Source organism: Manacus vitellinus, unplaced genomic scaffold (assembly GCF_001715985.3).
Source record: "Manacus vitellinus isolate BGI_N305 unplaced genomic scaffold, ASM171598v3 scaffold_33_pilon, whole genome shotgun sequence".
In the NCBI taxonomy this organism is placed as follows: domain Eukaryota; kingdom Metazoa; phylum Chordata; class Aves; order Passeriformes; family Pipridae; genus Manacus; species Manacus vitellinus.
The window spans coordinates 7,835,393-7,859,873 of record NW_021940478.1 but is presented as its reverse complement, the minus strand read 5'-3'; the positions used below and the strand labels follow the sequence as shown (position 1 = coordinate 7,859,873).

The 24,481-nt window shown below is 41.9% G+C and overlaps 1 protein-coding gene across 1 annotated transcript in view; it reads left to right on the top strand.

Moving 5' to 3' along the window:
* SLC22A23 (solute carrier family 22 member 23) overlaps window positions 1-24,481 on the top strand; it is a 105,882-nt gene that overhangs the window by 12,585 nt on the left and 68,816 nt on the right. The window contains 2 exon segments of the mRNA XM_029961418.1: window positions 5,348-5,451; window positions 10,717-10,871. Of these exon segments, the coding sequence (XP_029817278.1) occupies window positions 5,348-5,451; window positions 10,717-10,871 (259 nt within the window).

Below are 24,481 nucleotides of genomic sequence, written 5' to 3'. Positions count from 1 at the left end.
CTTTCTGGAACTCATGCACTTTCCTTAACATTAAATGCAACCACAGTGTCATCTTTGGCCAGCAGCTGAGAAGGGGAGGAGAGAAATGTCCTGTGGCAGTCTGGATGGAAATTTTGCTACAGTGGTCTCCTGTGGCTGTAACTAGGAGTACTACTCAAATTGTTTAGTACTGGGAGGAGGCATTAGTGCTAGGTAGAAGTACTAACTTCTTTGCTTTTCCATTTGTTTGGGGGTTTGTTTATAGTGCTTCATCTGCTGACTTTGAGATTTTCCTCCAGAAATAAGTACCTGGAGACTGCTCTGCCTTTTTAAACATAACTTATATGAGAAGCATAACTTTATTTTTTTACTATTTTATTCTTTTTAAAAACAGCTTTGGTTCATGTTGTTTTTTTAATAAGAATGCTCTTAAGAGAATCTGAAAGCATCATAAATTTTAAGTCTCACTAGGTAAGGTATTTACATAGAAGATGGATTCTGTGCTGTGTGGGGTAAATTGACATGGTTTGGTTATAAAAAGATGGAGCAGGAAGGAGAGGAACAAAGAAATATGAGAACCAACACACCTCAGTGACGAATGATAGAGTCTTACTTTCATTTATTGGTCTTAAAATCATTATCTAATGTGCAGGCAAGCTGGTGGCTTTTCCCCAGGCAGGGGTGACTTTGGGACTGCTGTGGTAAGCTGTGGCATACATGACTGATATGCGGAGGCCTGGGCTCCCACAGCGAGACTTTTACCCAAGGGGTTGAGAGACCACATACAGTGTCTGGGGCATGTTACCTGCGTTGGGACAGAGTCTGTGAAGGCCAGCACAGCAGCCAGGTGCTGCCTGGCTGGGGAAAGACCAAGGGTGCAGTTTCGTGCCCAGCTTAGGGCCTTCCAAGGCAGCAGCACTGGTGATCCTTTGGTGTCCTCTTGCTGAAACCACTGCAGAGAGCAGTCACCTGCAGACCATTTAGGAGAGGGCGGGCTTTCTTTCAGCAGCAATCTGGGCATGAATTGTTGGAAACAGACTGTGAACCCACAGTGTGGCAAGAGTGTGTGTGTCCAGTTCCCCTCCCGTGGGCTTTTTGTGCCAGACTCCGAGCAAGCATTGTACTAGGGCATCTCTCCTGTCTTATTGCTTCTTTTTAGGACAGAAGAGTCTACTTTGCACTTTTTCATGTTATCAGGTTGAAGGTAGAAACCAAATCCTCTGTAGGCATGTTACTATGACCTTTTAGCAGTGGGTATTAAGTCTGCTTAGATGCCACAGCCAGCCTCCAGAGGACAAGGACTTTTGAGGCAGGAGCCCTTAATTGCAGCAGCTTGTGCTTGTAGTTACAAACTTTGCATTTATGACTTTGTAACTTCATTGCAAATACTGACTCACTGCATGAAACCTGTCTGGATTTTCACCCCTTGTAAAGAGTTACAGAATGGTTACTGTTTGGTTGCATTACCTTTTGCCAGGTGCTTTCCCGAGCAACCCATATTTTAAATAGTCCTCCATCTTGATTGTGAAGCATAGTGAGTCACAGCATGGGTGGTGACTCACTGATACCTGTTAAACATTAGGATCCTTAAGGTGTGACTCCTTAAGCTTTGACTAAAAAAAATGCTGTCACAACATGAAAAAAACCCCACTTGCAATATGTTGCACATCTGCATAGGCGGCAAATTCTCTACAATGTACCTTTTCCACCAGCATATTTTATATGCAGTTATTTTTGCTTGGCATAACAATACAGTCCTTTTTCTTTAGCAAGTCATTTATCTGATCTCTTGTATTAGGATGATGGATGGAGGACAGAAAGACAGGGGCACACAGAGAAATCCCAGGGAAGGTTTAGCAGCATCTTTCCTTTAGGCTTGGCGCTGTTAACTCCTGAGTGGGACACCAGGGAATTCAACCAGAGCAGTTAGGGGGTTTTAATGGTCTCCTGCTTGTAACAGATTAAACTACCTCTTGCAAGAGGTGGTAGAGGATTACTGTCCAGTCTCCAGCCAAAACAACCTCCCAGTGCAGATTTACTTGGAGTGCCAGTTGAACTGCCAGTCATCAGCACTGCCCACCCCAGTGTTTTGTTCTACAGGGACATGGAAACCCATCACTCCTTTCTTTGTGGAGCAAACCTGAGTGTCATCTTTGCAGAATGAAACTACCGGCACTTGGAGCAGGACCTGCCACAGCTCTGGGCACAGCCGTGCCATGTGGGCACATGACAAATAAGTTCTGCTCTGCTGAGCCCAGGTGTATATAAGGGGAGAGCCAGCACTGTTGCTGTGTAATAGTTCCTGCTTTATTTCTAGCTCTTCAAAGCTGAGGTTTTTCCATGTGGATGGGAAGGGGCAACACAGGTCTCTGGCAAAACTTCTGTGCTTTCAGCATGATGAAACCTTACTGGTTTGCTCTGCTGCTGTGTTAAGATGGGTAGGGACGATATGCTAGCTATTAAATATGTATTTTGTCCTATTAATGTCATCTTTACCTGAGGCTGCTTTTGACTGTAGCATCCATTTTTCTTCTGTCCTCTCTCCTTATTCTTGTCTCTCTTTGCAAGTTGAATGCCCTGGTGGCACCTACCACTGTCGTGCCAAATTTATTTTGGGTAACTGCTTCATGGTGACCTCTCTGTGGTTTGTGACAGCTGCCAGAGGAGAAACCAGGATATACTTGAGCTCTTAGTACAGAGCGAGTAATTCGGGGTCATGGCAGATTCTCTGGAATTTTTTGTTAAAGCAACTGTTGATATATTTCACCATTTCCCAGTTTACAAGTTTGGAGGGTTTTGCAGAGGGAGAGGTTTCAGGAAGGTCAAGGGCTGCCTGGTCTGCTAGCACCCGCGTTAAACTGCCCGTGTGGGCTTGGGGGAGCAGCTCTGATTTCTGCTGGCCTGCAGAGCGAGTGCTTAACCAAGGGCAGGGAAGGGCCAGATGCAGGGTTTGCAAGGAAGTAAGTGTTTTTTATTGTCAGAGCAGCTGGGGAGTTGGACAATAGCCTTAAAAACAAACAAACAAAGGATGACTTGCAGATAAGTTATCTAGGGGAGTGGGTGTATTTTGGGCACCACTGAAGGACAAGCTGATACATTGACTCTTCTTCTGCTTTTAAACTCTTACTTTGTGTGCCAGTGTGCCAGAGGGGTTTGACGTCTATTGTCCTGGCCTGAAATTTCACAACAGTCCTTCTTGAGATTTTGGCTCTTCCAAACATGAGCCTTTAACTACGTGTAATCTGGTACTGCACATTCTCTGCCACGGGCTTATGTGAGGGCCAGCTACCTTTGGCTAGCAGTAGTAAGCTTTGAAAATAGAAAGACACCAGGGTATCTCTTTTTTTCTTTTTGCACTTGGAGGACACTACTGTTCCTCTGACATCAATAAATTTAAAAATTAATTATTGAATTTTAAAATGTGTGCTTGTATAAATATGACTATCTTTAATAAATTGAATTTGTTCTCTACAAACAAAAATGATTTTTCATTTTCAAGTAGCATATACACCTTCTGGATTGTGAAAATGAAGCTGGAGCATTTTAAAACCTGCCTGGAGCTCAGATATATATCTTGAATTTTGTTTTGTTTTCAGCTTGTCTGGGCAGATATTTTTTTTTTTTGCTAGCTGGAGATTGGTTCTAGAGTTGCAAGTATTAGTAATTGCATTTCCTCCACTTGCTCCTGAAAAGTCAAGGTTTTTGGAGAGCAGTTCTCATTGCCTTGCTGAGCTGTTTGCTGCAAATAATTCATAGCTATTTGGTGGAAAAAATCCTTGCTCAGACTACTTGTTGATGGTTCTTTAGTGCCTTCAGTCTGTAGGGTGGAAGATTACACGTGTATGTCCCAACTTGTACAGATCAGTGCAGTGGAGAACTCAAAAATACATTTAACTTAAACAAAAAGCCTGATCCTGAAAGCTGGCACGTTTCTTTTGGCCACAAAATTGTTGTACCTCTTAGTGACATGGTATATTGTAGTGAGGACATCTCTGATGTTGAACTGGAGGGCTGAGTCTTGCCTTATTTGTGGAAGGGCTGTGCGTCATGGAAATGTGCAGTGCACCTAATTGAACTGTTTTGAGGGAAGCTCTTTTTGAAGTTGCATCTAACTTTTAAAAATAAATTGCATACTTCTACTTTGTGTTTTTGGCTATGAAACTCCAGTTTGTGGTGTCAGGAGGGCTGCTACTATTACATTACACACAAACAGCCATTTATTCTGCAAAGTTTCAATTCTAGAGTATCTGACTCTCCAAAGTTAGCTGTACTTATTTGTCATGTAATGTGCATGGCTCCCATTACCATGAATATTTGAGCGCCTCACAAACCGCAAACAAACACATCTTCTTATATTTATTCAAGGGTATAATAGTAAGTATCCACACTTTACACATAAGAGAGATTAAGTTACATCTCTGAGGGCAATGAAGTTGTTGGGCTAAAGCCAGGAATGCAATCTGGTTCTTCTGGTTTCCTCTGCCTAGAAGGAAAATGTCTTGGAGTTTAGGAAAGCCTCACTAGAAACCTTGTTTTTCCTATCTTTCTCATGGGAATGAGGCAGTACCCTAATGACAAATTGCCTGAAATGGTTCATTTCCCCTTCCTTTGGACAGAAAGGTTAATTTCAGTTTTAGGCATAGCTTTATTGTGGAGGTTCAGAACCTGTCTGGTCTCTGAGCTATGAAATGTCACCGTGGGGGCTGCTGTCCCAAGAAGTTGCATGGCTGTGCTGGGATCTCCAGCTGCCTGTCTAGCTCCATGCCAGGACTTGTCTTGACAAGCTGTGCCTTTATTTAGTCTTCATCCCCCTTCCACCACCTGGGGAAATCAAGATGCTTTTCTGAAAACAAAAGAATCCTGACACTGAGAGCCTGAAGCTAATGGCCATCAGGGTCTGTGGCAAAGCAGCTGTTTTTCCCGATATTTCCAAGCAGCTCTGAGGATATCAGCTAGAGCAGTTGCTCTTAAATTGTCAGGCTTACTGCTGGTGGGCTTCATGGGGCTCTGATAATGGGTGTCTGGGGCTGCAATGACAGTGAGATGCTTCAGCTGCAGCAGAATTGCCAACATCAGATGGAGATATCCCCTTAGGCTAAACTCGTGTGACCTGGAGAGGGGGAGACTTAAGTGTTGGATATTGTCATCTTACAATTAAGGGTCTGATAAAACTCACTGAAGTAAATGAGTCTTTAATTTGCTTCTTGAGGTCTTGGATTTGACTTGAGGGGGAAAGCTTTCCTCTGCTGTTTCCTTGCACTTGTGTTAGGACTGACATTTGGAAGAAGCTCTGCACTGATATTACTATGTTAAAACACACCTGAGTAACTCATTTATTTCAGTTTATCTGTCTCTTTTTTTCTTCCAGTGGGATCTTGTTTGTGATTCTGCCTGGAAAGTCCACATTGCTAAATTTTCCCTGCTTGTAGGATTAATCTTCGGCCACTTAATAACAGGATGTATAGCTGACTGGTAAGTGAAAAATTCTTTAATGCAATGTAACTACAAATAAGTAACAGTATAAAATATTGTTTTGATTGTCTTCTACTTTATATTCATGAAGAACCTTCGTGTAATGATTTCTCAGGTTCTGAAAGAACCATGATGGACAAACAGTTTAAAACTGTTTTAATTGTTTGAACCTGAGTAATTTATATCAAGGTAAATAACACAGACTCTTCTCTATTTGGCTTAGCTATTTCCTGCTGACACAACTTATTACAGCTGTAAAGCTAGTACAGAATTGAGTATTTTCTAATTATACAAGTGAAGCCTTTAGTTTAGGGTTTTCTTTTGCTTAAATAAGAAGTAGGGCCAAAAGAAATTGGAAGCGGCATTGATTTCACTGAAAACGTGACTAATGTAGTGTCAGCCTTGTGCTTACACAGTATCTTTCGGTGAGTTGAAGGCTGTCTTTTGCAAACCTTTCCCTTGTTCTTCTTTTAAAGTTCTTGTTAAGCAAACATTTTGATGTAGTGTTAAGGATTTGCTGACTAATGTCGTGCTAGTATTGGAGTATTAAACTTAAAAGAGTAGACTGCAATTCTTTAAACTGCTATAGTTAAAGGCGTTATTGGATACCCCAATTATGCTGAGAATTCAGCTTTTATTTTAGAAAATGGTCTTGTAGTGTAGATGAGGGGAAAGAAAATTAAAGGGATGACTCAAGTGATTTCAGTGGAAACTTGCAGCATCTGAAACAATAGCTCTATGATGCTGTCCCAGTCATTTCGGTGGCTTCTAGCACAGTTGCCAATGTTGGTGCTTTAAATGGCCCCAAGTTAACTCTTTTACCATTAACTAGAACAGGAAAGGAAGAAGAGTTGCCTATTAGGGAAATCTTATAAAGCCTCAGCAACTCACCAGTCAGCTGGGAGAGAAAAGGCCCCCTGCAGCTGTGCAGTAATTTGGATCAAGCATTCCTAGTGAAATTGCATCTTAATTCTTGAATAGTCGCTGAAAGTTCTTGGGCAAGCAAGGAATCATGACTTTTCAGTGAAATAGGGAACATGGATGAAATACGGTTGAATTTGATTAAAATACCACAGTAAAATGGGGCTCTAAAAACTCATAGGAAGTATAGAGGGGAAATGAATGAGAGATCTTGCTTGGCTTTCCTAAAAAGGAATCAGTGTGGAGAAAGCAGACTTATTACCAAGTTAGGAAAGTGGTGCTATAATTGACAAATAAGCCACAAATAAGTGAACAACTTGTTGCCTAAGGCACTGGCTTTGAGAGAGAATTGCAGTAAGCAGGTTTAATAGCTCTCTGCTACCAAAAGGAGCATTCTGTGCTTCCATCCATTTCTGTCCCCAGCGTGTACTTTGCGCTGCCACATGCGTTTGTTGGACCCCTCTGCGAGCTGCTTAGCTGAGCTAATGCAGCATAAAATTACCCTAATTTTAAAATACCTAGAAATGTCTAGTGAGTTTACGAGAATCTGGCTTCCAGCTGTGGTAGAAAGGAGAAAAAGGGTAATTTGGTGGCTGGAGGGAACAGTGACCCTTTTGTGGGTGACCAGAATGGACACAGTTTGCTGCCGCCAAAGCTAGTCCTCACACTCCTGTTTAGTGCCTGTTGCCAGCTGATGTACCTAACCCAGTAGGGCTCCTGTGCTGGATAGTCTTCTCGTCATTTAGCAGTAGCATTTGGGGACTGGTAAAAGAACACCTAAATGGAATTTACTTTGCTGTTTAATCACAGCTTCAATTTCTGCAAAGGTGGAGAGTTGTGTGGAGAGATAGATACAAAGGGAATTGTACGGATTGTACCTGTAGAAAGAGAAAATTAAGTAAAAAAAGGATGTCAGTCCCAAGCAAGAGCAGAGGAGATTAAACAGAGTAATGTATAGGAATTGTTACAAAATTTCAAAATCTGTTCTCATTTCACTTATATACTGCTCTCCAGTGTAGATAATTAGAAGATGTTTTGGGTTTTTTTAACCACTAGGGGTTTTGCTTTTCCTTTTTGAAAGAAGGTTTTAAAGGTGTACAAAGCAAAGGCATAGAGTGTATTAAAGCAATTTGCTAAGTAAACTGAGTGCTCTCTGTTCAAAATACAGTTGGTGTGCATGCTGGGATAGCTCTGTGTGGAAAATCTATAGGAGGAAAGTCTGTAAACATGCTCAGATATGTGAAGACCGACTGTGTCCAGCGCCTGAATAAGTTACTTGTTCCACAAGCAAAGTGCTGCTGGCAATTTTGCCAGCTCCAGGCTGAGGTTTGTGTGGAAGGCTTCCTTCTGGAGCAGGTGGGCTTGGTGTTCATGTAGCATCAAGACATTAGGTTGGTGCCTCTCACTGTCCTACAGTGCCCCTGCTTTGCACCTGCTCTGATGCTTTTTGGAGCCTTTGTCAGTTCAAGTCCCAAAAACAAGAGAGAGCCTGCAAAGAATGTCATGGGAAGAGCAATTTGATCAGCTGCAACAGCAAGGTACATGTGTAGGAGCATGGGAAGAACAGGTCTTGTCCTCAGACCATTCACTCTTCCCCTGTGGTGCAACTCTGACATTAGGAATATCTTTTTGATGTATTTGCTTATCACACTGTGTGGGTTGCAGATTCTTCAAAAGCCTGGGGTTGCTCGTATCCCTAGTTATTTACCTGTGCAGGCAGCATTTAGCATTTGATCTAGATAATAGCATGCAGTGTAGGCTGAGACTTCCGTGATACAGAAATCTCTCTCTGGAACAGTTTGGATGGCAGCAGATAGCATCCTGGGGCTGTTTTACCAGTGAAATTGTGTATGGTTTAATTTCTCACTAGCATTTCCATGTACTGTTAGATAATTCTGTCTGCATATAAAAGGCTTTTTTTATGCTCTAAGACACCATCCTGTCAAAACACTGCTGGATCACCAAATATATGGCTGATAGCTGCCCTGGAGCTTTGTTTTTTGAGAAGTGTGCTGCATGCCGGGGTGAAGAACACTAGTTTTGTGTTTGTGAGGACATACCTCCTACCAGAGGGCTTACCTGGCCTCAGTTGGCTTTCACAGGCCCAGGAGGCCCTTCGATTTTCTGATTTTTCATTACCAGCAACCATTCATTTGCATAACTGGTATAATGGTAGAAGAAATTCTGCATCCTAATAATGGATAACCTCAAGTACAGAGGATGGGAGGAGGGGAAGACAGGAACTGAAGTATGCTAAGCATGAGGTCTTTTTCAATCAACATCAGGGAATGGCAGGTCAGGCTTGTGATGAGAATTAAGTTCCTAATTCTGAGGGTTTGCATAATGCCTTTCATCTGCAAAACACTTCCACAAATACTAATTGGTATGAATTACAGCTTGGCATAACAAAACTGGGGCTGCAAAAGTCTGTGCAGGTTGCTGATAACTCAAAGTTCATTGGCTTTTTGTCTGTATTCAGGGTTTCATGTGAGGTACTTCCCTTCCCTGCCCAAGTGCTTTGTGTTCCGTAAATATAAAATCTGAAGCACACACAGCAGTAACTGCCCCCGTGTCCAGCATGTCCCCAGTGCATTCCACATCACCAATCCAGTGATGTTATGCTCCCACCCTCAGCTCAACAGCAGCTCTTCTTCTGGTGGGCTGGGCTTGTACGCTGATGGAAAGCAGCCTGCTCTGACCATGCTGTCTTCAGTTTGCACATTGGTTCTGTTTTTAAACATTGTTCTTTTTTAAAAACTTTGAATGGCTAATGCCAGCAATTTAAATCTTTGAGGTGCCCCACAGGTGATGCTACAGCTGAAAATTATAGTAAACCTGTTTTCATGCAAGGAGCCATGACATCACTTTCTTAGGTGTGACTTTGAAAAAGCCTGAATTATGACTGGTGCACTCTTCTAGTTCCCAAAAATGTAAAAAATTATGCCAGTGTCTCCTTTTCAGCCCTTTTCTCCCTATTTTATGGATCTTGTCCATTTTAAGTAATGCAAACCCCAAAGTTCGAATTATGAATGCATATATATAATGTGTTTAATAACTGCTGGTAACAATCTGCTGAAATAATTGAATAGAAGTGCTACAGTATGTGAAGCTGGACTAAGTTGTGAGATTTAAATGCTCTTTATTGTGCTGACATTCAACCTGATGGCTGGCTTGCAGCTGACAGACTGCTTTGAATGGGTCTGTGAAAGCTGCCTACGAAAAGCAAGTTCATGTATTCTTTGTGGAAATGGCATATGGAGCTGACTAAAAGGGATCCTCAGTTCCACTGGAAAACTTGTGGGAGTTGACAAGTTGAAAAAAATTTGGAAACCTCCACATAATGATCCAATTTTTGCTTAAAAATAGCCATGTGCTCTGGTGCTTCGTATCATTCTCCTTGCACAGGAAGAGAGGGGGAGAAGGGGAAATTATAAACACTAAGCATATGAGTAAGAGATGTAAAAATCTCATGTTCCTTGAACATAAAAGAGCTAAACTCTGGAGCGACTGCCCCCACATTCAGTGGCAGCATAATTCTTTCTCCTTGTCAGCACTGCACCAACACATGCAATTAGAGGTTGCAGCTGCAAAGGAGGGCTGCAAGTCCTCATGCCCCTGTTGCCTGAAATTATTTTTGGAGTGGTTTATTCCTCACCTTCCAGTCAGGCTGGTTTTGTGGGTCTCTGCAGCTGCTGTAGGGATACCAAGTGGAGGGACTTGAAGCTCACAGTTCTCTTGTGAGTGTTACTTTCAGCTCTCTGAGGCTCAGCGAAGTGACATGAGTCCTGTTTTGTGCTCGGTCCATGTTTGTTAGTCTTACCTGCAACAATGAGACCAAGAAAAGTAGTTTTTTTGAGCCACCTGCTCTTGCAGATGGGGCTGAGAAGCACATGTCTGTTGGGAAGAGGAGGCCCCTGCAGCTAATAATGTACTATCCCATATAGCATATAATACCATATACTCTCCCATGCTACTACAGAAAACTCTGAGGAGTTGCTTTTCATCTCCAAGGAACTTATTTATGGCTTTGTGCTAGTTCCTAGATGTTTCCTTGTTTATCTTTGGTGTTTTGAAAATGCTGGTTAAATCAAGCAGTAATACAGTGTGCTGTCTCTGCTTAATCCCATCCGAAATGAACTTGTCAATGCAAAGCTGGCAGAGAATCTGGGGTTTAGTGAGCAAAAAAAAAATTAAAAAAAATTGGAAGACTGAAACAAGCATTAAAAATTGATGCCAATGTTTGGAAGGGATTGTATGACTTGTTCCCTTCTTTGCCAGTTTTAATGATCTAGCATTATGTCCCTCCTGGCTTTTAACTGTTTCTCCATACTTCCTTATTTTTAGGGTTGGTCGACGGCCTGTGCTGCTCTTCTCTGTCATATTCATTTTGATTTTTGGACTGACTGTGGCACTCTCAGTGAATGTGACCATGTTCAGCACACTCAGGTTTTTCGAGGGATTTTGCCTGGCTGGAATAGTCCTCTCCCTGTATGCACTGCGTGAGTATAACTTCATCACCCATACAAATGTAACTTTATCCAATAAGTGGTTTGCTGTTCTCTGGCTTCCCACTTTTGTTCAAACAGATCAAACCAGGATCATATGGACTGAAAAAGCTTTAGCCTGAGTTTTGGTAAAGAGGTAGGGATTTTTCAGCTTTCTCTTTAGGTTGCTACGGAGCAGTCTGTGAAGCTGTCTCAGAGCTCATTTTAAAAGAGTTATAAGATGGTTTGGGTTTGGCTGTTGTTATTTAAACCTAGAAGTTATCCGTGTCGTAGCCATAATGTGTAAGAGGAGTAGATTTCACCTTGCAGTATTGAGCTCAGTAGGAGACTTGCCACTTCTGCTGTCTCTAGCAGTATGTACTCTGGCACGTTTTCAGAATTTCCTCTGTTATTTGGAGCAAGATATCCTGTGTCCCTGCCTCAGGATTGTAAAGTTACAGCAAAAATATGTGAGAAGTGCCTGAAGTCCTTTTATCAACTTCTTGTTGTTGTTTCTGTCTGTTTCATGAGGGGAAAAAAAAGAAATCTCTGAGAGAAACTTGAGGGAAAGCTTGTAAGAAATATCTACATGCTTATATGTGAGGTGACTAGTAAACTTGTAGCCAAAACATTTGAAAACCCCTTTGGGAGGCCTTGCCTTTGGAGAGTACATGAATGGAGAGTACATACATGCCATCAGCCTAATCTGTGTCCCTTGGATATGTTCCAGAGATCATCTTCTGCTTCCTTAGCTATCTGTAATTAACAGGTAGTACCACACCAACTGAGGAAAACACAAAACTTCCTCCTCTTTATTATGGCTCTGTAAAAGTATTATCTAATTATATCCTGGAAGTTGCTGTACAGATCTTCATAAACTTTTATTAATTTCCTATTGTAGATGGCATCCAACCCATCAAGATTTAGCACAATATCGTTACTTTGTATGGAGTATTTTGTAGTATTAAGTTCCCCAGTTTTTGTTTTGGTTTTGGTCTGCACCAAGGGGAAATGGCCTGACTGCAGGAGACAGGAGTTTGTTCTGTATTGCACTACTTTGTTATACCTGATATGGAATCCAAGATACGTGGCTTTTTTCCTTCTTCTTGCCTTTGCTTATGTAATCTCTAGTAAGAATTTTTCACCAGACCCCAAAACTACCACTGAAGACTTTATAGGTTTTTTTTGGGAAGTAATTTAATCTGTGGTTCCCATGGGAGGGGGCTTCAACCGTTACCAGTATAACATTCAGCTGGATAACAGGCTTGTTGGAATTTTTCGCAGCCCAATGCAACATGTTAGATTTTCTTGGTTGGTGGATGTTTTTTTAAGAGAGTCATTGCAACTAAGATTTGCATGCAGAAATGCCAACTAAGTAAATGTTTCGTTACAGACCTTTTTATGATTGGAGTGAAAGAGTGTTTGTGTTGCCTTAAACCAGACAATAGCTTGCCATCCAAGGCTTTCATTCAGAAAATGGCATATTCTGGTTACTTCATGCTCTTCTTGGTCCAGAGCAATGATTTGAGTCTGATATTTTGTCCTTACTTCCCCCAGGTGTTTGCTATAACCACTGCTGTCTGCATAGAGAACACATAAATAGAGCTAGTAGGTGTTAGGAGAGATCTGTGTGAAATTAACTGCAGGCTGAACATCAGCTCATTTCCATGGAAGTGAGAAAATGTGAAAGATGCAGCACCTGCACCTCTGATAAGTCTTCTGGCCTTCTGTCTCAGGAGACGAGGGGAGTGGGTTTTTACTGTATTAAAAACTTTCATTTAAACAAAACAAAAAAAAAGGTTGTCACCTTGGTGTAGAGTAGCGGGAGAAAAGCAATCCCTGAAGTCATAAGAGAATGGGAGTAATAGTTTTTTTTGTTTGGTGGTGGTTTTGGTTTTAGCCCTTGTAATCTATTAGGCTTCCTCTCAATCTGGATTTACTATCTTTTCATTTCTGCTGGAGGCCATAGCATGCCATTGCATTCCTGTGCAGAGTAATATTATGATTCATAGCCCCTCTTCCCTTTCCCTTAATGGCCTTGATTTCTTCCCCTGGAGGTTTGTTGCCCCTGAATTCCCGGCTGGCTGCCCTGAACAGAACAATAGAAAGTGGAAAGTTTGATCTGCTAGTCACAGTCATTAGCCAAAGTTTCCAAAGCTACTGTGCAGAAGCAAACTGTATAGGCTTGCATAGCCTGCAAAGGTAATTAGTGTGCCACTGGGATCCTTTTACGCTGTGTTGAGCTTGCTAGTTGATCTTGGATTTATGGCCTGCCTAAGGGAAATTGTAAATAACAGTTCTGAATGCTTTGGGAGTGGGAAGAGCACCAAAGTGCTGTCTTATTTAAAACACAGGGCTGCCAAGGTTGAGTTGCCTTCGCTATTCAAACCACACTCCTCTTTATAGCCTAGTACTGTTTTCCTACCTGTCTGCCCAAAGGTGCTAAGTGAGCCCAGGAATGAGGCCTGTCTTCTGTGGAGGCACAGCACTGAGCCCAAGCTGCCTGTTCTCCTCTGCAGGCTTTCCTCGATGTTGGGGTGAGCTCACTTCTTGTGGCCTCCAAGTACAGCCTCTTGCCTGGAGCTGTTCAGAGCTTATCTAAAGAAACCACTTCTGGATGTTGATTTATTAAACTGAAAAGTTTTCCTGCTGCTGCTGCAGTTTTGTTGGAAAAGGTGTTTCAGGCGAAATTTCTAGTGAAGCTGCATCGAGACAGGCTTTTAGCAGTTGATCATGCTTGGTGTGAAGGAGGGAAGCAGAGGAGCAATAAACCTGGGTGCTGTGGGTCCTTGCATCATCTAGGAAAATGAAAGGCAGCAAATCCTTTTCCACTGAACAACCACACACAGCTTTGAAAGGCTTTTGTTTCATGCTGATGTGGAACATAAGGAGCTTCTGTCTTCCAGAACTGGTTTCCTGCCTGGTACCAATCTTCAGTGGGTTCCTGTGCTCCTCGTCAGCTGGCACACATCTTGTGTGGTGAGGCACCAGCAAGCTCCCAAGGAAGCTTTGCTTCTGGAGGATAAAGTACTTCCCAGTGCACCACACCGAGCAGTCATCCAGTGCACAGAGCTAGACCTGCCTGTTGTGATATGCCGGTGAGGTCCCCTGCAATATTTGCTGAGCAGATTTCTGCAGAAACGGGCCACCCCTCGTTGGAGGAGTGTACTGGGACCAGCAGCAAAATCTCCTGGAGAGAGAAGTGCTGAAAGGGTGCTAAGGAGCACTGGCCACAGTGGTTGGAAGGGGATGTATGGCCTGCCCAGCAGTTAAATGTAGAAAAGAGTGTAGACTGGGGGGCTGGAGGGGACAGCCTGAGGGTACCTTTTGTTCTGGTATTTGTTGCCGCATGCACATCCAGAGAGGAAGGATGGGCATTCTGTACCTGCTAGCTCAGCACAGCTGGATGCACAGCACCATAACCTCCTGCTGAGCTGAAGAAGAGGAGTTTGAGTTTAGCCATTGAGGTGGAAAGCCCTAAGCCGATCCTGAGAGGAGTTTTCCTTTGGACAGGCTGAGAGGGAGGGGAAGAGGTGAGGGAGCCCTAAGCAGGGGCACATACCTGAGTAATGCCTCTGCTAGTGTCTGCTGGACTCCTGTAGCAGGTGAGTCATGCCACTGACTGCAAATAGCTCTGCTTACTGGTTGCAACTCGTGGGACAAAGTACACTAGGGAAATGTGGAAGTCACGGGAGAAAGCAAATCTGATAATCTTGAAGGTGGGGAGGGTGTTGCTTCTGGATCACTTTAGTCTCACTGGGTCATTGCCTTGGCCCTGACAGCAGGGCAGTCTTTTCCTGTATCCTTGTGGAGAAGGGCATATACTGCAGCTGACTCAGCACAGATCCCTTCCTTAGGGCTCGCTGGCATGAGCTGATGCAAGAGGTCTCATGGCTGAGGGCAGGAGTTCCCCCCTCCCTGTTCCATGCACGCCCTCTCCTCTCACATGCTGCTGACCAAGTCAGGCTGGACCCAATGTCTTCCTTAGCCCTCTGCCAGGCAAGACACTCATCTTCCCTCTGGAGAAGACCAGGTGTGCTGTTGTAAGTGGTATGTGCCCTCTGATCTTGTCCCTTGCTTCCTTTGGAGATCTTCTGCTGGGCACAGTGTCTCTTGTGCTGCCTAAGCTTGAGGGATAGAGCTGGAATGTGGGCTCACACCGGGCAGGGCCTTTAAATGAGTGAAGGGAAGCAAGAGTTTCCCTAGAGCTGTTCACATCCTGTGCTATGTCTGTTTCCTTGCCAGTGTCCCTGCTGTTGTCACTTTCTGGAGCTGAAGCGAGGATGATGGTATTAATTAAACTATTTAAGGGAGAGGAGAGGAAGAGATATATTTTTCTGGCGAATGCTACTGACAGGTTTAAAGAGCCTCCCATTAAAGTGCTATGTGCAATCACTAATGACTGTACCTGAGCTCAGCCATGGTGTGGATTTGCACACAATTGCAGGCTGTTCAGCGGTTTCATGGGTGACTGAGCTACAGTTTATGCTGCAAAATTAGGATGTCTAGACTTGAATGAACTAGTAAATAAGCTCTGGAAATAGCTTTGCTGGAAAGGAGACGACATCTCAGGTTGGAGCAAGGAAGCAGGGGTGTCCCTCAGATGCACAGTAGCAGAGTTGCTTATCTTTCACTGTTGGGAGAAAAAAAGATAGAAACACTGTTGAAAATCGTAGGTGTTTCAAAAGCCTGGAGAAGCTTGGCAAAGGCTTTCAGGCTGGTTAAGATGTCCAGCTGTGATGTGTCTTTCTCATTTATAGCTAGGTCAGTCTAACCTGTTACTCCTGTAAGTTACACAGGCAATGATCTGAGAGGCTAAACATGACTTCTTAAGACTTTTTTTTTTTTTTAACATTTATCCTGGAAAGCTAGAGGGGTGTGCTAGAAAGTTTGCTTCAGGCTGAAGAATGAGCAAGTGCCACAATGGAGCATGGAAGCCTCTGGGTGTTCGGCTGTAGTGATGTCGGATTTGTAAAATAATTTTTCTTCCAGTCAGGTGTTAATATAAAGCATGAGATTTATATCTTTTTTTCTTTTTCTTTTTTTCTTTTTCTTTTTTTCTTTCCCCACCCCCTCCCTCAGAGGAGCATATAGGCTCTGAGATCCTGAAGCATTCCAAGTCTACAATTGATTTTCTTCTTAGTTTTCCTCTCCTGACTCTTCAGTAACAAGCACAGCCAAGGCAAGGCAAGGCAGGTGAAGCACTGGAAACCGCAGGCTCTGAAGCTATTCTGTGTAATCTGAACTGGCTCAATAAATAACTCTGCAAAGCGTTCCTAAATCAGAGGAAAACATCTGACTCCTTTCCAGTGCATTGACATGTGAGTTAGCTCTGCAGTAATGTCAGTTCTCTCCACTGACAGGTCTGATAAGATCAAGGTTTTTAAGCCACCTACCTTCTGTTTATGTAACCAGCCTTCCCTTCTCTGAGTCACTTGACGCAGATCTGGTAGGAGTGATCACAGAGGGATCCACTGAACGAAAAATCTTAACTGGCTCACCTTAAAGTGACAATTAATTGTTAAATGATACAGAACCACTTTGTTTAAAGAGCAACCACATACTGTTCCAACATTGAGATAGGATGTGAGTTTCTGGAAACAGTACTGCTACATTTTGGATAGCTTTGTGCGAGAACTGTCAAAAAAATAGTATGCAGTAGGAGCTCTCCAGCTGTTCAAAAAAAGCACGAGGCATGCCTTTTATCAAATGCCTGGGGGCTCAATTTATGCAAGAGTGGAAAAGGTTATTGGAATTACAGTACTCTTCTTATAAGTATAAATCTTCCTTGATCTACACTGCTTTCCTCACTACAGTCAAATTACAACTCATAATCTGTTCACCTCTTTCACCTCAGTACTTCCCCTGAATTTCCTTTTCTTATGGGCAGAGTGGGCATAGCTCTTTAAGGGACACAGTGTCTGCCATTAGGGTGTGGACTCTCATCCTAACTTTAACCCTACACACTGTATTCTGGAGCAGAGATGCCCTTGAAGAATTGTCCTGAATCCTGGAAAAACTGTTCCATTTTAGGCAGCCGATTTGAAGTTAATTTACACAAAGTCTTAAAGGAGAGTAAAAGGAATATCTTTCTAAAGCTCCTTGGCAGGTTAGATGTTTGGTTAATGCAGGAATTGCAACAGAATCTAATTTTAATCAGTTTTTCCATTTCAGTTTCTGAAAATCATGTGTGTTGTCAATGTGACAAAAAGCCCAAGGAAATAATTTTATTTGAGGTACTTTTTATATGACTGGTCAATTGGGAATGCGATTAAGATGGAACACTGCAGTTGTTACACTTGTGATGATGACAATCAAATGAGATTAGAGTACACTTGCAATTTCCCCAGTTCAGAACACAGCTTGCATTTTTATCATTTAAAGTGTCTGTCTTTTAATTGTTCCGGACCAGCTCCAGCAGTTTGGGTATGCTCAGTATACCAAATCTTACCTTCTGTCGTGCAAATACTTGTAACTGTATCTGTTCAGGATTGTAATTACAATTTTATGGATTTTTTTTTTAATTTCTTTTAGCTTTTTTTTAATCTGAGCAATGTCAAATAGAGTCATAGGTCTGCTCATCCCTATTGCGTGGCTGAAAGCTCACTGCTTTTGAAAGGAAATGAAGAGGAACTTTTCTCTTTACTTTTTTTCCTAGCAGGAAACTGAATTTGTTACAGAGAGCATCACAGAGAAGTAGTACATATAAAGCATATTATGCTATGAATGTTGCCTTACTGAGTTTTAGCTACCCTGTTCCTTGTCTGTATCCCTGCACTTGGCAGAACTTGAAAACAGGATGGGATAGTGTTGGAAATGAGATGGGCAGCAACATTCTCAAGAGTCGCCCTTAAGACAGACAGCATAAAGGGCTGGATTTTTTTTTTTCCCCAGATGCTTCTTCCAGTGAGAGCACAGGCATATGCACATTTTTCTTGTGTGCATGTGTCAACTTTCTGCTGCAAAAGGAAGCACACACAGGTTCATAAATCACCTAGGAATGAATAGTGCTTTACTTCCCTTTCCTGCCTCTCCCTACAGGTTAGCTCGTCAGGAAAATGTAAGCCAAGTTATGGCAACAGGATGTGCATAGAGGAAAAGCCATGGGTATGAGGAAGGTACATTTAGAAGTTATCTGTAGTGACTTTGAATATTCAAGTCCGGCAACAAATGTCAGGACACAAATTCACATAAATATTTATGTGTCTTTCAAGAGGAACTATAGTTTAACAAGGCTAGCCAAATTTCCACCCCCAGTCACGCAAACATGACTCCTATTTTCTCACTTACAAATAACATAACCCTGTGGGATTTTTACTAGTTCAAGTTAATTAAATTTCACTCAAAGCATGAAATGTGCAGGCAGTGCTCATTGCAATAATTCCACAAGAGCGTATTATTTAGTCAGATGCAATAAAAAGTTCACTTTTGTTTTAATTCTTTGTTTCATTTGTTGTCAGTCTACAGAGTGTGCTCATATCACTCATTTTTCTCTTTTTTAAAAAAAACCTACTTGAAGTTGCATTGTGAATGAATTTGTTTGTAAGTCTCATGCTGCAATTACTGGTGGACCTAGAAGTATGAGCTATGTTTTTGTCTTTTGAGAACATCTGGTCCCTTTTTAAATTACTTGTTCATACACTTACGTAGTTTTTACAGATAAGTTGAGACCTAAGTGCTTGCTAGTATCTTGGAAACTTGTTTATTCACATTCTTTGAATTCTGGTTATGGTATGAATTGTGAGAGAAGAAATCAGTTTACTGAAGTCTAATGAATGATATGCAAATCTTCTCAATCACTACTCCAGTTTTGCATATATGAGTTGTGTGTCTGCTTTAGTACATACATTCAGTAAGGAGTCTTTCAACTGTAGATAATCTTGAATTTAGACTTGATATCTTAGAGAGAAGGGGTGTTCAAAGAAGGTTCAGTGGCTTGGAAATATGTCCCCTGATGAAGAGAGTCTGTGCTGAACCGTGGCAGGAAGCATGGTTCAGTACTTGCATCAGAAATTCTGGATGCATGTTCCTGTACCTCTCTGGCTGATTTCCCCAGGTCCTGGATGTCCCAGCATTTCTCTCTAACTGCCTTGTGTTTGGAGGAGTTCAGGACAGGCTAACAATTCTTGTGGCTTCTCCTCCCAGCTTTCTGTCCTAGTCCCATGGCAAAGCCAACCCTCTTGGACAGCAAAATACTGTCTTGTAAAGTGATGCCTCAGTCCTCTCCCATGCAGTCAGGCATTTAAGTGCAAATACATCTCCATCAGTGGCTTACCTCACGTATTCAATATATTAGGTTAAGGACATACATTTCATTCTGCTGTTGTTTGTTCTCTGAGGGGAATAATCTCTCTGGCAGAAGCAGCAGTGGAGCATAGTGTTTGTGCATGCCTCGGCTCGACAAGGACGTAAGAAGTGCCTTGGTTCAGTGGAAGAGGGCGTAAGAAGTTCTGCTGGAGTGCTGTACACTATAATTGATGATTTTGTTAAAAATGCACACGGGACGACCTGTGTGCCCTGGTACTAAGACATAAGTAGGTTACTTTATGTACTATCTGTTATCCAAACACTTGAGATTAATTCCTTAGAGGAACAAGAAGGGCATTCTCTCTGTGCAACATTGAGTTCAATAGACATTTAAGCACCAGGGATTGTTGTCCAAAATAATTAAATAAACAAATCCTTAGAGTTTTCTGCTTGATGTGAAACTGCTGTCCAGAAGGAACAAAGTGTCAGTCTGTCAGCTCTTCAGGGACCTTTTCCAGTTCCACTGTTCCTACCTCTCAGATTTTGGTCCTGTCCTGGTAGGCACCATAGCTGTCTTCTGGATATAGAGCACTAAGTTTACGGAGTCAGAAAAAAGAAAAGTAACAAAAAACACGCAGGAAGCAGAATCAATAATGTGGTGAGGCAAAAAGCAATATAAGGGAAGAGTGTTTTTTATTATAGCAAGTAAAAATGGATAGAAGGCAGGAAGGAAAAATAAGAGCAACTTAAAAAGATTGTATAATGCTGGAAGTAGCTTATGTGGTGAAATTGCAACCAGCGTTCCTAATAAAATCCCATTTTTGTTTCGTTTATAGCTTTGACTTTAAAATGTTCGGGGTTTTTTTGTTGTTTTTTTTTTTTTTTTCTGCTTAGAGCTTGACTGACTTGTTTTTCAATGCAGAAAGCCAAATCTGCATTTCTAGGAAGCTTGAGGAAAATTAATTAAAGAGATTTTGAATTATAGATCCATTAAAAATGACTCTGCTTTGAAAGTTAAATAAATAAATAAAGCTGTCAGCGTTAGTCATCTGTTGGAAAAAATGGCTTCTCTTGTATCTTTACAACAGAGAAACTCAATTGCTGCACTCCAGTGCTTTGGAACTTGGGCAGGAGAAGCTTTGATTATATCAACCTTGACTCTACCCATATGAGTCTTTTCAGATGTCGTGTGCTAGTTTAGATATGTGAATCAGCCTAAAGTGTTGTCCCATTCTGCTTATTTTTTTTGTTAATGTCTGTGCTAAGTCTGGAAGAAAATACGCAAAATTCCATCTGCATCTTGTAAACCTTTAACCTGATGGATTTGACTTTTTAAGGAGAAAACTTCATCCTTTTTGACTGAGTGTTGCATTTCAATAAAAAAGTATTTGTGCAGGTGCCTTTCCTTCTTTCCTGACCTTTTCTTTAATGGTGATCTTTTCCTTAGAGTAAGTGTTCTGTGTGGGTCTAGGGTCAGTAACATGTGCCAAACAGAGAAAAAGAATAGCCAGTGCGTGACCCAAAGTATGTACCACAGCTGCCTCTTCTCTCATGCTGCTGATAGGAGACAGTGTGACAGTTACTTTTCTAAAATAAGGAATCTGCTCCTATCCAATGAAGAATAATAGCAGCAATTAAAGAGTTCATGTCCTAGTTATTTTGGAAACAAAAAGATGGCCAGACAAAGCTGGCAGCATGTCATGCTAGCATGTATTAATGTGAATAGTACTGCTGTCTCAGTGCTGTCTTTTGCTGGGATCCTGGCTGGGATATTTTTTTAGTGCCTAGTGGGACTTGCACTGTACGTACTAGTGCGTTTTTCTGCCAGGACAGCTTTGAGTTTGATTTCTGTTCTGATTAGGAAACATTTATTTACCCATAGTCTCTGTCCCTCCTTCAGGCCACTGAGGCATGTCCTGCTTGGCCAGTGCTACTTGTCTGAAGGCCAACAGCTGCAGTGTGGCTCTGCCCATGGCAGCACACTCAGGAGTGGACTTCTGGGAGAAATAACCCACCTGCCTGTCCAAGCAGGAGAGGACCTTTTATTTATGTGTCTGATCTTTTCTACCTTGATTGCTGGGAGTAGTCAAAATCTCAAAATGACAGTGCAGGAACTGACTGGAGCTTTTGCCCTGTAGGAGAATCTCACAGCAGCTCAGGGACAGCCTAGGCTGACCTGGCTCTCCTGTTCTGGGTATGCCCATCCTACCCTGGCTGGTGCTCCCACCTACTGCTGACTCTACAGTGATTCAAGGGTGTAAACAAGCAGAAACCTGCTTATTGTTTCATTTGGTTTTAAGTCAGTTTTCCCCTGGTCTTTCTCCCCACAAAAGCTCACCTCCGGATTGAATAAACATGGGCAGACAAAGGAGGAGAGAAGGAGTGGGTGCCTCTGGAGTCAAGGAGAGACTGCCAGGGCCATGAAATAAACTTGCTTTGCCATAATGCCCTGCTGTAGAAGCAGTTTAAGAACCCTTGTGGCTTGCTTGTAGTGCAGATGAATCAATCCTTGCAAGCTTACTGCGGGAACCTTGGGTCAGGAAATTCTCTTAGTGTAAACAGATTAGGCTGTTAAAAGTCACCATGTAGCTTGACTTTATTCAGTGCAGGTCATTCTTCAGTGTGGGATTTAAAACTTATTTCTTGCAGGCTTTTTAAAGATTAGATAGTGTTTAATTGCATCTTGGCAGAGACAGCAGGTCTAATATGTTTAGAAACATATGTCTTGGACAGGTTGACATTTCCTCTCAGGATAGCTGTCTTTGAAGTAGTAACAGATGGAGACCTTCCACTTCTTCCAGGCGCTGACTAACTAGACTTTGAGAAGAATGGATAAACTGGCAGCAGAGAAAAACGATTCTTAAAAATAATTTACAGAGGTCTGTATGGCTTTAACTTCACTTATTTAAGCTTTGAGATTGAGAATACTGGCTTTGGATTTATTTAAAACTTCTAAAGCTTAGTTGGAGAACCAAATATGATCAGGTCCTGGTTACGAGATTTCCCCTTTTCTAGCTGGCTTTTCTTGGCAACATCCAAATTAGTGAATAAATAGAACCCTCCAGTCCACCAAAAACAACAAATAATCTGTGATTCAGAGTAAAACATTGTGATCATGAACTTGGCAGTGCTAACCTTGAACAGCAGAAATACAGACCATCAATCTGATATTTCAGTATCGGAAAGACACAATAACTTTGAAAGGTCATTTTCTCGCCGTCCCATCAGTTTTACTCAGTAAATTTTACCCTTCATCAAGACTAAATTTTATTTTTTGCTTTTGGGATAAAAAAAAGGTTAGGTCTTGAATTGAGGGGCACACATGATGATGTTTGTGTCCAGGATAAAGATGCTGAAAGATGCTCTCTGCACTGAATTGTTTGACCAGATCATATGAGCTTGGTCTCTTGCTCAGAGCATTTGCAAAGTCTTTGGTATTGTCACAATGTTTTTGGGGGTTTATTTGTTTGTTTTGTTTGGGGGTGGATTGTTGTTGTTCTCTTTTGCTTTTTTTTTTTTCTGTTTGCTGAATTAATTTTTGATTGCTATTTAGGTGATGGCCTGAGAACGTCTGACTACAGCATATCCGTTTCTGTTTTAAAATACACTGTGTAAAATAGGAAATACAAAGGGAAATTTCTGGATTTATGTGTTTAGGCTTCAGCTATGTCCTGTTTGTTTTGTTATAAATGGTAGTACTGAAAAGAGTGAGTTTTGCTTTCTCAACAATGGAACAGAATAGTGCTTGTTCTTTGGAGAAGATATCTATGAGAAAGGTATGCTACAACACTTGCTATAAGGTATTAGGAGTATTCACTAAGATTTATGTGAAAACAAATTTTTCCTGATGCTTCTGAATTGGAATACTGATCTGCAAAATGTTACTCTCAGTTCTAATTTCAAATAAGATTTTAGTGACTTAAATTTAAGTTACTACTGCAAGAAGGCTAAATGCCAAAGCGAATAATCTTTGTCTTTTGTTTTAATAGTGCATGACAGTTACACTTGTACAACTTGTAATTGGTATGAAATGGTACTTTTGAAATGTAAACTTTGAGAAAATTTCAAGATGGGCATTCAATGTAAAATGCTTTAGGTTTAATTTCACTTAAAAGCTTACATATTTGAGGAACCTAGACATACAAATTGTCAAAACTTCAATTTTCTGTTTGTCCTGCAAATTTGTGGATTAGGACAGGAATAGGATATGGTTGGCAAAGCCGTCCCATATTGTCTGTACCTGGAGAGGCTGGCAGCAATGTGGTTACCTGTGAAACTCTCTGATCCTGCCCCAGCACAGGTACATGTTGAGAGGGATGCTGTCAGTGTGGTGTGGGTCTAGGGGACAGCAGAACTGCTGCCTATGTATCCACTAGTGTGGTCCTCAGAGTACTGGTGTTTCCCTGGAGAACTCCAAGGAAAAGTGTTACTGCATGGGGACTGTACTGCAACTGTGATCCCAGTGAGAGGCTGATGTTCAGTAATTATTGGATATAGTGTTCCTGTTACTGCGATCGCCATGTAGGAGAACTGGGTTTGCACTCTTGTAACTACACCCTAACTCCCCTGGTGAACCCTGGGGGAATCTCCCATCAGCTCCTGATGTCAGAAAGAGCCACCCTGCTCACCCACATCCCTCTTGGTAGCCGCTTTCTCTCTGCTGGCTTTGACATTTACTGTGTTCAGCCAACGAATAAACAAAAACTCACTTTGCTGAGCAGATTTTGTGCTCTTTTGTTGAAATATCCAATTAGAGAGCAAACAGATGCAAATGCCAAAGGTAAATGTCAGGGGAGGTGAGAATGCAGGAAGGTGGACTTCTGTGATGGGGTGACAAACTGCATCCTGACCAGCACTATCTCTTGAAAACAGAGCAAAGGTGTGGTGACACATCACAGCCCTCAAAGCACTGCCAGTGTCAGAATTTTCTGCCACATGTTGCCACCTCCTGAATTTTGCCAGTTTAGCTGGTTTTGTAATTGCACACAAAATCAGCCATGCAAGGTGATGTGGCTTAATCAAAATAAATCAAAAGTACCTCTTGAAATATTACACTGTCAGTTCCTCTGCTCTTTTTTATAACAGATCCACTTTAGGATTACTGTGTTCTTGCAACAGCAGTGGAAGTGGTGCAGATAAGAGAAACATAACCAGTAATGTGCTCTTTCCTTCTCATACCACAATGTCTGTGTGCCTTCAGGATGAACTCTATGTAGATGAGTTTCCTGTGTACTTCAGCATATGCTTCAGATGGAGCAAAATCAAAAGGGAAAAAATCTGAGCATCGTTCTCTGATGAAAACTGAATTCTTGAAGTATAAAGTTTTCTAATGGAGGGACACAACCTTGGTCTGATATGGCTACAGTCTTTGGACCCTA